This window comes from Ostrinia furnacalis, unplaced genomic scaffold (genome assembly GCF_004193835.3).
Source record: "Ostrinia furnacalis isolate ACB-3 unplaced genomic scaffold, ASM419383v2 OfSCF5405, whole genome shotgun sequence".
In the NCBI taxonomy this organism is placed as follows: Eukaryota; Metazoa; Arthropoda; class Insecta; order Lepidoptera; family Crambidae; genus Ostrinia; species Ostrinia furnacalis.
In genome coordinates this window covers 248,897-262,099 of record NW_021135644.1, presented here as the reverse complement: position 1 = coordinate 262,099, position 13,203 = coordinate 248,897, and the positions used below count along the sequence as shown (strand labels likewise).

At 44.0% G+C, this 13,203-nt stretch overlaps 1 protein-coding gene across 3 annotated transcripts in view; it reads right to left on the bottom strand.

Annotated features, from left to right (window-relative positions):
- Positions 1-13,203, bottom strand: part of PKD (serine/threonine-protein kinase D3) — a 119,714-nt gene that overhangs the window by 5,453 nt on the left and 101,058 nt on the right. For 2 of the 3 annotated variants that reach the window (XM_028316058.1, XM_028316057.1), the window contains 8 exons: positions 11,555-11,810; positions 10,161-10,276; positions 9,549-9,634; positions 7,743-7,872; positions 7,375-7,507; positions 6,660-6,848; positions 3,505-3,698; positions 1,411-1,641 (listed from right to left, as the gene is read on the bottom strand). In XM_028316058.1, coding sequence (XP_028171859.1) covers positions 1,411-1,641; positions 3,505-3,698; positions 6,660-6,848; positions 7,375-7,507; positions 7,743-7,872; positions 9,549-9,634; positions 10,161-10,276; positions 11,555-11,810 — 1,335 coding nt within the window. The remainder of the gene's footprint in view (positions 1-1,410; positions 1,642-3,504; positions 3,699-6,659; positions 6,849-7,374; positions 7,508-7,742; positions 7,873-9,548; positions 9,635-10,160; positions 10,277-11,554; positions 11,811-13,203) is intronic. The other variant, XM_028316059.1, reaches the window with a different exon arrangement.

Sequence of the window (13,203 nt, the reverse complement as noted above, 5' to 3'; positions counted from 1 at the left end):
GGTCATGTATGACCCCCACTGCCATCTCCACAACATCGCGCCAACACCAGCCCGCCCCCCGGGCAACCGCCCCCTCCCCCGGGACCTCCTGCTGCCAGAAGCAGAGGACGCTGACACCACCCAGCCTGCGGCGCCTGCGAGACCCGTCTCCGCACCAGCCGCCACAGCACCAGCAGTCACAGCACCAGCTGTCGCAGCTCCGAAGCCCCGCTTCAAAATAGTGACGGCCCAACGCCCGCACTAAGGAGGAAACCAACACCAGAACATAATGTGACTGCCTGAAAGCTCCCTGGCATCCAGGAACCGCCCGCTCGCTGGTCGTTCACTGGGCCTCGACCAACGTCGACTCACCCGGTGGGCTGGTACCGCGCCGAGGGCGGGACAGTGGTGCCAGGTAGAAGCCCAGGCAGTCCGTCGCCAAGCGACGTCAAACCACCGACTGGCAGTAGCCAGTCGAGATGCAGCACGGGCCATGAGCACAAGCTCGACGCCCGAACCGGCCAAGAAGGTCGAAGACCTGTGATGATTGTCTAAAAATAGTATGAAAAATGCAGTGTGGTCAACTTCCCGCTAATCCACGCGAAATTTTGTCAGTGAGTGCGTGCGCGCCGCATACGTATTGGCGCGCTCACATACAAACCGTGCTCGGTGCGTTTCTATGAAGATGACCTACTCATTTGTATTTACTCTGGTTGGACGACCGGAACAGGAGTAGATCCTGGCACAGAATAAGTAATAGTACAGGTACAGAAGGATTACTCCGCAAGACGATTTAAATAAATGCGAGTCTTGCTACGACGCGATACAGTGGAATTCAGCTCGCACAGCACTACGTACCTACAATTTTATTCACCTACAAGTTTTGTCTCTTTCTATCGCGTGTCTCTGAACTCTTCTTACGATGTTAGGGTTGCTGTCTAGTGAAAAATTAATTAATCTACTTACATGTAATGAGGTACGTATGTAGGTAAGTACGCATTCATTATGGAAAACCTTGGTAGGTTAGGTTCCTATACTATCCTAAGAATTATTGATTACCTACATGACCAACATACCTTTCAGCATCTTTGGGAAGCGAAAAAAAAGATAAATCCGGTGTAGATTTCTTTTCGAATTTAAACACCCGAACCCCGCACAATATGTATTTCTCTTTATGTCCATTTTTAAATAATACTTCGATCATAGAATTAGGTACATACTACAACGCACGCCAGCGTCCTGACGGGTGCGCGCGTGACACTCGACTGATATAATACCCGCCGGCGGGGCGCTTCGCTGTAGGTAATTATCGGATGTACTGCGCGGAGTGAGCCAGGCCTGATCCTGGTTAGATTACCTATGCAGGATCACCTGCTCCTAATAACTATCTAGACGAATATCGACCAATAATAATATTAGCACGCGACTGACCTGCGCCACAATGAACTTGGTGCTCCGTTCAGTGAGGCGTCCCTTCTCGTGCGACAGGATCATCTCGAGCATGTCGCCGCGCAGCTTCTCCATGACCACGAAGATGCGCTCGGGCGTCTCGAACATGCGCTCCAGGTCCACCACGCCCGGGTGCGACAGGTTCTGCAGGATGGCCACCTCGTTCTTCAGCTGCGCCTCCTGCTTTGTCGGGAAGCGGAGCTTGTCGATCACCTGGAAAATTAAAGTTGGGACACGTTCTGATTGGGTAGTTGACAGTACTCAATAGACAGTTTGACACCATACCCCAATAATTCGAAACCAAAACTATTTTAAAAAGACTCTTCATTCTGGTCTTAAAAACCTAATTTATTTTAAATTACCAGCAAATTTCGATTTTTGTTCAAATTGTAATTGAATAAAATAGTTTAATTGGGTTGACAAAATAGTGACGTCACTTGCTTGTAGTGCTATACAAAATCTGTGGGAGAGTTTCGTTTTGACAGTTTTAAAAAGTACGTCAATTGACTGTGGTGTCAACATGTTTATTGAGATCGCGAAAATGTGACGTCTTAGGGCCTTACCACACTGACGGATTACAAGCGTTTTTAAAGTTTTTATGCAAGCATTGACGTCACGGGCCTCTTCTTATGAACTTTGGCGCGCTTTATCTCTTTAAAGGACAGTGCCAATCCATGTATGGAAGTTGGACCAAGTGCTGCCCAGAATGAAACGATAGTGCATTTTGTTCCTCAGGCCAATACTAATTTGTAAACCGAAGCGCACTGAAATCTATCCCTGGAGTTAGGAGAAAAAAAGATTTTTGTTTTGAATTATTTACATACAAAATATCATCGATGTATACGTACTACGCATAAGATTTCGCAATTGTGGCATTCAATAACACTTGCTACGTTGAACTTAACCATACTGCATCCGTACACCTTACTTTAGTACGACTTCGACATTCTTTATATAAGCGATCAAGCGCTGTTGCAGTAGTTTGGTTACTTGACAAAAATTAATTATTTCCAAAATGGAGCAAGAAGTTTTAGCTTAAAATAATCTTNATTCTTTATATAAGCGATCAAGCGCTGTTGCAGTAGTTTGGTTACTTGACAAAAATTAATTATTTCCAAAATGGAGCAAGAAGTTTTAGCTTAAAATAACTTCAAAAATCGATTGTAATACATCAATAAATTGTTTCTTTGCAAGTATAGAAAACTAAAACTTCTTGCTTCATTTTGGAAATAATGAATTTTTTCAACTTACCAAACAATTAAAACAGCGCTAGATCGTTTATAAAGAATGTCTAAATCGCACTAAAGTAACGTGTACGGATGCATTATGGTTAAGTTCAACATAGCGAGTGTTATTTAATGCCATAATCGCGAAACCTAATGCGTAGTACGTATACATCGATGATATTTTGTATGTAAATAATTCAAAACAAAACTCTTTTTTTCTCTTAACTCCAGGGATAGAATTCAGTGCGCTTCAGTTTACACATTAGTATAGGCCTGAGGAAAAAAATGCACTATAGGTTGATTCTGGGCAACACTTGGTCCAGACCCTGGCACTATCCTTTTCATTAGTTTGAAAAAATGAAAAATACGTGTAGAGTATTTTTTGATAACTTAACTGACGGACTAATTAAAACTCTTGCTTTTTGACCCAGGAAACATACCTATTGTGTAAAGCAATCGTAATTATTTGACAGTTTATAAAGTACGATTATTCTGTCAAACGCTTTGTTTATCTGACTTTATCTTACGTTATGAACTGTCAAATGATTACGATTGCTTTACACAATTCCACCTCAGATGTCATTTAGGTTGAATGAAATTGGGAGAATGAAATCTAATTTCATGGAAACCGGGCCTTAGCTTGTCCCTATCATACTAAATTTATAGGAGTCCTTAGAGCGATACCGCTCCGAATCCTAGGGCACAAACTAACATAAAAATATTTCAGCGACTACGCATTTTCACGGATTCCGATTCAACGAAACGAAATGTGAAACCGTTCTCAAGCTTGTAAAAAGTTTGTGAACACAGATGCTGGCAGGATGGTGTCGTGCAAGACAGAAGTATTCACCTTGATAGCGACCGGGCGATGCGTGCGGCGGTGCAGGCCGCCGTACACGATGCCGAACTGGCCCGAGCCCAGCACCTCGTCGGGGAAGATCTGGTACACCTGCGCCATCTCCGTCGTGCGCCGCGCGCCGCCCGCCGCCCCGCCCTCCCCGTCCCCCTCGCCCTCGCCGCCCTCCGCGTCCGGGTTCGCCTCCGCTGTAGTGCGATCAAGCTTTAGTCACCAACACGATGAACCGGCTATGACATTATTAGTTATTTACTGACGAAGATAAGGCTAATACTCTGTTGGTTATCTTGAGGCTGATCAGAGGTGGAATTGTGTAAAGCAATCGTAATCATTTGACAGTTCATAACGTACGATAAAGTCAGTTAAACAAAGCGTTTGACAGAATAATCGTACGTTACGAACTGTCAAATGATAACGATTGCTTTACACAATTCCACCTCAGAATATTCAAAATCGAATGATGGACTGAGTTTTGTATATGGAAGAGTCCAGTTGGATAAGAAAGAAGAAGAAAGAATCATAAATGTCAAACTTTTGGCATTACTAGTACTTACTCATTACAGTAACTCTCAATAGAAGGCTATTCATACTTTTATATCCATCATAATGAGCTTTGTTATTGGGCATAAAGTAATTTAAATCCGACTCGCACGTTATTTTCTAACAGCAACTAGCCTAAAGCATACCGGGTAAATTCTGGTCCGGGAGCACGTAGAATTTTGACCAATGACCCCAAGCTACCCATCCTTATCGCTCGCGCGTAATTATATTGCTGTCGCGACTGTGACGCGCGCCCGCAGTGAGTGTGCGAGCGCGATAGCAACAAAATTCTACGTGCTCACAGACCAGACTTTAGCATGTAATGTATCGGATACGGTATCAAGTGAGTACATAGGCACGAGCCCGCTGCGAGCTGCTCGCGCGTGGTTCGCAGGGAGATCGCAGCGACCCGCCGACTGGCGGTATCACTGTGAGCACAAAGGCGGCTCGCAGTAGGATTCAGGAGCTCGCAGCCAGATACGCGATGACCGTGGGCGAGCCGTACTCACTTGAAGGTTGGTTACGTTACATGGCAGGTGAATACCCTGCCTTAGAGCGCTTTTACATTTAGGCGATTTAGCAGCGCGACAGACGCGCTGCCGAAAATTTCATACTATGTGACAGCGGATGCACGCCTTCACATTATAAAAACGCCGCTGCCGTGCTTCTAACGCCCTAATGTGAAAACGCTCTTAGTCTTTCATCAAAGAAGATGAAGTGGCTACGACAACATTAGTCATTCGCTGACGAAGATACAGTGGCTAATACAGTGTGAGTCACGTTAAAGTGTACTATCGAGGACNTAAATTAATTACAAATAAACCAGTTTATTACAATAATTTCGTTTGCGTTTATTTTATTGGTTCCCAAACTTATGATAAGACGCTCCTCCAGTCAAGATTATTTATTGGTCGTATCGTATCGAGCAGTCTGAAATGCTTTTTATCTCAGCGGTCGCAGGTTTTTCACAGATGGCCCGCGCCCCCTTTAAAGGTCCTTGTTGCGTCTTCCCTGGGGAGCGCGCCCCCCGTTTTTGGGAACCAATGGTTTGGTGGATGGAGTTACATCTACAGTACGCAGTGGCGGATTAAGAGTATCCGAGGCCTTAAGCACAGAGCCTGTGTAGGCCCTCTATTGCTTAAATGGAAATGGAAGGAATGGAATGGAAGGTATAAAGTATAAAATGAAAGTTCATCAAAATGCGCCGCTGCCGCGCCGCTGTTTTCGAGAACCGGTCTATTTGATTTCACGCGTAAGATCCTGCCGCTGCCGCGCCGCCGCCGCTCCCGCCCCGCTGCCCGCTAAGTTCGAGGCTGAGGCCTTAGAGTACCATTTTGGAATATTAGATAGTTGCGTCAACTTTAAAAAAACTTGCCGCAGTAGTGTTCATCCTTTTTTTTTACAAAACGATGAGTCAAAGTGGTGTGAAAGTAAAAATCGTTCAAAATTTTAAGGAAATAAAATATTTTGATTAACTTTTGTGTAAAAACTGCAAGTATTCTGGGGGTTTTAAGAGTTGGGGTGAACAGCAGCACTACTTAAGTTGCCGATATAAACAGAAAACCAGGAATAATTGAAAAATTGTGGTCGTGGTAATGTAAAATATCATAAGGGGTGTCAATTTTCGTTGAATTTCATAATTTATTGTGTAAGTTAAAAAATAATTGAGATAGATTTTTTTCATTATTTTTCCTAAAGTAATCATGACTATGTCCATCCTGTGGCGTCGGCTTATCCTTGAATTTTGGGACATGTTGTATACATAGTTGGTCAGGGAATTTTGAGAAAATTGTCAGGGAAAAGTCAGGGAATTTTTTCGAACATTTGCAGTGGACACCCTGTTTATGTATTTTTTTAGTATCGCCTGTTATTTGGCATTATTACTGTTTTTATTTTATCAGAATATACCGCTTAGTTTAAAAGTTATTACGTTTTCTTTACAATAAGTAATTGGAAGAAAAAAAAATCTATAAAAAATTAAAAAAAAATCTCAAAAAAAATTTGACCTCTTTCTTGTCGATAAAAATAGGTCTAGTTTCATCTATTTTCATATGTACACTTTAACGTGACTCACACTGTATATTGTATGATTATCTTCTGACTGATCAGAATCGAGTGATAAACTGAGTTTTGTAAATGGAGGAATCCAGTTGGATTGTGCGTGACATAATTTTAGAATACGCCAGGATTTACCAGAATCATAAATGTCAAACTTTTGACATTACTTGTACTCATTACTGTAACGCTCAAAAGAGGTATAAAAGTATGAGTAGCCATACTTTTATACCTCAGTGAAAATGTGGTATCCATCATATTAATGAGCCTTGTTATTGGGTATAAAGTAATAATAATCCGACTTACACGTTCGTTATCTTCTAACAGCAGCTAGCCTAAAGCATACCGGTAGTTTCAGTCCAATGTCACCTAACACTCCAGAAGCTTCTGTGTCGTTACCTGAGTGATGAGTGACGGGCATGAGCGCCTGGCGCACCGCCGTCTCCCAGGAGCGCGCGAGGTAGGCGCCCACGCCGGAGTCCGGCGGCGGCAGCGGCGGCGCGGCGGCGGGCGGCAGCTGCCAGCTCGGGTCCCGCCACCATGTGTCGTGTTACCTGAGTGATGGGTGACGGGCATGAGCGCCTGGCGCACCGCCGTCTCCCAGGAGCGCGCGAGGTAGGCGCCCACGCCGGAGTCCGGCGGCGGCAGCGGCGGCGCGGCGGCGGGCGGCAGCTGCCAGCTCGGGTCCACGCCCACCATGTAGTCCACGTTCGCTGTGCGCACCTCGAAGCAGTGCATCACGTCTGAGGGCAAACAACCGTGGACATATAAGTCTAGTGTGCAAATTAAAGGAAAACAGACTTTCTTTTTCGTAGCTACACTCTTGGCAGATTTGGTGTCGAAGTTCACTATCAGTCGACATGCCTCCCGTATTGCAGCCCGTACATTCGCAGAGTGCGTTTTTGACCTGATCGATCCAGAGCATGGGCGACCTGCTGCGCGCTCTTGTGTCTTCAACCTTCCCCTGCACTACAAGTCGTTCAACAGATGACTGTCGTCTCTCTCTACGTGTCATCTGGCCAAAGAAAGTAAGAATATGACTTTGGACGAAGAAAGACGCTGTGTGATGCCAAGTTCTTGGAGGACTGAGACTTTTGAGAGGAATTTAACTTTACTGTAACCCCCATATAGTTGTTTCATCTTAATAGTCAACCTTAAAGCTAAGAAATCATATGTAGAAGTGAGTCATGAAATTTACTACATAGGAACAGGGCAAAGACGCGAACCTGACCTTATTGTGTACTATCGTTTGCATTAACTTATGATTACCAGAATGTCGTTGTCTTGCAGTATCTACGGCCAGGATTTCATTGAGAGGTATTTCCTTGTAGTACTTTGTGCCTTGTTCCGATTGGAATAGTGTGATTGATTTGCTGTCTAGACGCCAGTAGTGACGCCGTATCTGTAAACATACGAGTTAAAAGGAGTCAGTAATCTTCAAAGTAAAGAGTGGTAGAAAACAATGATATGACACACGCATTCACCGGCGCCAAAGAATGAACTAGGGATGTCTAGCGATTTTCGTGGAAAACCCGCTTTACAAGTCTTCTTTTGCTGACGTACTGACTGAGGACTGCTAACTGAGGACTACTCAGTTATGACTTAAGAAACATAAATAGTAGTCAATTCATACGGACCGTCTTATCCTTATTGGTGAAGTGCACCAGCCAGCCCTCCTTGAGCCACTGGCCCTCGCGCTTCTTGGTGTGCTTGACGGACTGCACGATGCGCATGAGCGGGATGTTGGCGCTGGGCGACGACGACGAGCTGCAACGTCGCAACATCACTCCGGGCACGCCACGACGCAACGCGCCCGGTAAGGCCGCGGGGACATGCCTACTGTCTAAAGTCTGGTCCGGGAGCACGTAGAATTTTGTCCAATGACCTCAAGCTACCCATCCTTATCGCTCGCGCGTAATTATGTTGCTGTCGCGCTCGCACACTCACTGCGGGCGCCCGCCGCACAGTCGCGACAGCAATATAATTCTACGTGCTGCCGGACCAGACTATAGGCGCAGTTACACTATGCGGCAAATTGATCGAACAGAAGCTCGAGGACGCAGAGCGAAGTATGGGCGATGAACGGCGAAAGTAACTGAGGTGCGCGTTTAGATTAATATCGGTCAATTCCCCGCGTAGTGTAACTGTGCCATCTATGGAGGCGTAGCTTTGTAGGCGCGTATTCGTTACGTCGTGACAGAGTTAGATAGTTTCATGAGATATGCGTCTATGAAGCTATGCCTCCAACGACAGTAGGTCTAAGCAATTCTCTTAAGACTAAAACACTGACTGCTCTTGGATAACAGTATTCTGCAGTTGACCAATTTTCAAAGTATTGGGTTTACGTAACTGATCGAAAATAAATTGAGGTTTTCAACAGAGCTTTTACGATAGTTTGTTTTGGCAGAAAATTTGTTTTGACAAGTAGATTCGCAAATCACCTATACCTGTATCTAAAAGTCACCTTCTTGTGGAAAGCAAATTAAATTATAGTTTCGTGGAATCTGGCAAATATAAAATACTATATTTTTACATAACATGTTGTCTTAGGTACTTAATATTGTTTATTTACGAGTAAGTTCAAGGCTTAGCGCGATACATGCGCCGCGAAACTTACACGCGCCGGACACAGGTGCGGACCAGCGGTATTTATGGATAGTTAATAATAGTATTATAGTAGAACTGTGGCAGAACTGTTCAATAAAGTATTATGTAACAGAAACGACTGCGTGTGCTGCACACGATAACTTTAACGATAACAAACTCCATACAAAAACACTGGTCATTACAGTTCATGTAAGGTGGTGCAACACAGCCTTAGAAACCACACTACCACACCGCCACCAACAAATAACATACATAATAATTATTTTACTGACCGGATTGCTATCATGTACACACGGCCACACTGTTAACTATCCATTTCCGTTTTTGCTCTCGCTCTAATCAAACGGCGATTCTTTGCGATAGAGCGAGATGACATGACTGGCAATGGGCAGTTAACACTGTTGCCGATAGTACCTTAATTTCGAGTTTCAGAAATTTCGGCACTGTTGCAAGTGCCATGATCAACGGAGTAACTGAGGAAACTGGCGAGTGATATATTACGTGCAGACATCGGTCTACCCTTTTTCGAAATCTCCTCAGGTAGGTAAGGTAAGGTACATGGTAGCAATCCCGTCAATAATAATTATCCCGTTAGGCCCAGAAGCAGAACACACGGTGAAACGCAATTGCAACGAAACTGCAACTTCTGGTTACTTTTGAGTTGCATCTAAGTTTCTGCCATAGATTCCGTTGAGAGATCACACATGACGCGACCAGTTTGAAATGGTCGCGTCATGTGTGGTCTCTCAAAGTTTGAAACAAAATAACATACAGATCGGACGTCACGCGCGCACAGTAAGCGGAATGACGTCACTGCGTGCGTTAGTGTAGCTCACCTGCTGGGCCGGCTGACGGAGCGCTCGGGCAGCCCGTCGCGCTGCGGCTCATCTGCTTCCTCCACGTGGTTGCGTCGCAGCTGCACCTGAATAAGAATAAGAAATTTATTTATAATATTCATTACATATGTTAATACAGGTTCTTTGTTATTAATAATCCTGCGACAATTTATTGTCCAAATGTAAAGATAATTCACTACATAGGTCGTGGAACTGATGGCCGTTGGGACAGAAAACTTCTCAATTGGGGACCACGAACCAAAAGGTCTTTCATTCGGAACTCGGAAACAACGGTCTAGTGATGGGAAGCACTGGATGCCGGCAGCGCAAGATCGATCGTTGTGGAAAATTATTGATCCTACAGTGCACGTCCTTTGGTTGAAATCAAGACAAAGTTCATGATGGTCCAACGACCTATGCTGAGAGTATGTGCTGACAAACTTTCAGCTTTTAAAAAATAACGAAGGTTTGATGTTCACTGGCTCTTGCTTTCTATGTGTTGGATAAAATTGTGACGAAATCACTGAGCTTTTTTATTGAGCTCTATATTTCCAGTTATCACAGTAAGTGAGTATCATAGCATTTAATTGCAAAGCTGCTTCCCGGGCGTACCTCCTGGTCGTCGTCGTGGGCGCGGCCGGGCGCGCAGTCGCCGTCGTCGGACTCGTCGTCCAGGCGCGCGCTGTCCGACACCTCGCTGCTCGTGCTGTTGCTGTCCTGGTACTCGCCTGCACACAAGCGAGGGACTTTGATAAGCCACGATACAGGGTAATATCGGATCTTGGGTATAGGGGTGTAATAAAAGACGGAAATCAGAGATGAAGATCTTCGTGTTTGAAGTAACCAATCTTACGATTAAGTTTAGGCTTTTTCATATCTTAATGAACATAATATTAAGTATGTACTAACCAAAATGTCGCATTTAGTTGTAAGGTGGTGCATATTTCAAAATATATTGATTATTTTTCATAAGCCTGTTTTTGTCGATTATTTGATTCCCGAGAAGTCGTTGAAGAAGATTTACTTAATGAATGGCAAAAAAGATGGGATACGTCAGTCAAAGGACGTCACTTATATAAATTCTTCCCGAATGTACGCGAACGTCTAACTAGGCGATGGTTAGAAATCGACCATTGCTCGTCGCAGTTCCTCACGGGACATGGCAACTTTAAACATAAACTTCACGAATTCAAACTAGTTCCGTCTCCTTTTTGCGAGTGTTCCACTGATGATGTCAGTCATGAGCAGTCTGCCCATCATATCTTGTGGGAGTGTGATCTTTGGAAACATGAACGTGATATAATGCTTAATTCAATACAACATACATCTGTTTCCGCAATTTATTACACCGATCTTGTCGCGACAAGGAAAAATTTCCGTGCTTTTAAGCGATTTTGTGAAAAATATTATTGGCAGGTAGTTGCTAATTGCTCATAAGATAGGCCCCCTTAATTTAATTTATTGTCCGTGGTGCATAATCTTTTTCTTAAAGGTTTTAAACCTTTGTTTGTCACCTGTCATCCGCTTTGCAATGGAGGGAAGTCGAACCTTAATTTCGAACTCCTCCTATGTTCTTCTGATTAATTTCGTTGCGGGTCCAATGACAGTTTAACTTTCCCCCGGGACAAACTTGACCTTCATTGGTTGGGTTTTTGTGGCGGTCAAGCTGTAGATCCTGGCTACACAGGAGTTGCAGTGGTGGGAACGAGAGGTGGGAATAGTCCCGTTTTATAAGCCTGTTTTTGTATCCTACAGTTTATAGGTTGGGTAGGAAATATGCACTAGCGAATCTTGACTTTATACTACTCAACTGTTCTGGTCATCCTTCATGTGGGACTACATCAAACTTTGCACAGGGTGCTTTTTATGACCGTTATACTGTTGTCGAGTATTTTTCATGCACATTCAAGGCCAAAAAGTAATGATAATATGGTTTTCGGTGTGCATAGATACAGGAATATAAAATAACTTTACAATGTCCCATAACGAGAGCAGAAAAGTCTCACCGTGCGGGTCGCGGATCTCCCCGTTGCAGTCCTTGGGCACGAAGGGCAGGCACTTGCGGTGCGCGTTGTAGTGGCAGTCGCGGCACTGCAGGCCCTGCTTGAACAGCCCGCGCAGCAGCCGCTTGCAGTGGCGGCACACCGTGGGCCGCGTGTACGAGTGCAGCTCGAAAGTGTGCGGGATGCCCAGCGACGCCGCCGCGCCCACCGACGCGCCGCAGCCCGACGGCGAGCGGCTGCGCTTGTCGGCGCTGTTGAGCTGGGACCATACATATGGAGACGTAGTACCGGGTTTGACGCAGACCGTTCTCTTCGCAAGATGGTCACATATTTTGAAACAATTGTTCTTGTAGGTTGAAAATGTTAAACAGCTTTCATGTGAGTAGGGTTACCAGGTCCAAAAACACAAAAGCCGGACTATGTGCTTCATTTGGCCGGACATTTTCCCTAAAAGCCGGTGCAATTAGTGAGCTCACGAGTGAGTACTATCATCATCGGTTGCCCAACGTCCCGATGCGTGCGTGCCTTATTCTGTGGCTCGACTTTCGCCTGGCGCGGCAGCCAAATAAAAAGTCTAACAAAAGCCGGACAGACCGGACATCGGTTATTTTGGCCGGACACGCAATCAAAAAGCCTAACTATGTCCGGCTTTATCCGGACGCCTGGAAACCCTACATGTGAGTGACCATTTTGCGAATAGAACAAAATGAATGACCATTTTTGAATTCGTGGCGAAATTCATATTGTAATCTTGCCTAGAGCAGTCTTTCCCAAAGTGGGCAATGACGCCACAAGGTGGCTGCAATCCTATTGAGGGCCTTTAGGCCTGCAGCCACCTAAAGAGACCCATAAAAAAATCGGGGAGTTTTAATTTATTGAGATTTTTAAGTAGTTGAAAAAATGGGGGCGCTAAAAAATAATAAATTATTCTCAAAAAAGGAAAGTAGACAAAATAAGTTCGGGAACCCCTGGCCTAGTCAGCTTACTGGTTTCCAGTGACCAGGCAACTACTAGATTCGCGGCGACTGTATGCCTAAGGCCATACTGTACGTATAATAGGACTTTGACGATGTTTGAAAATAAATGTATTACGGGGGTTTCAAAGTCACACATTCTGCGATGTTTGCTACATGTGTGCCTCTAAAGGCACAGAACTTTAAATTTATTGACGTTCTTATTTCCTCCTTTTAAGTTAGTTTTATTGCTTATTTCATAAGCGTTTCATAAAATCCTACTTCATTGGATGATGGGTACCATAGGTTCTCAAATAAAATAGCAAAAATTTGTGACAAGATCTTTATTGAAATAAACAGTTTAGTGACAATCTTATAGTTTTTGTGGATAATTATATGCTACCCACCACCCAATTGCTAGTCTGTTAGTCACAGTTACATAAAATCATTGTAGCTAAAACTAAAACAATACACATTGTAAATAATTTTAGTATAAAAAAATGGACGGAAGTAAATAATTTTTGTGAATTCTATTCACATTAAATACAATTAATTGGATTAATCAAATAAATCAATAGCCTTAGCCTAAATTATTAAAATATCATTTAAGAATAACTTTAAATTCGAGGAATGTTACTTATAAAAAGAGTCAAAATTGTAAAAGTCTCTAAAAGGAGATTCAATGAAAATAATTTGTTT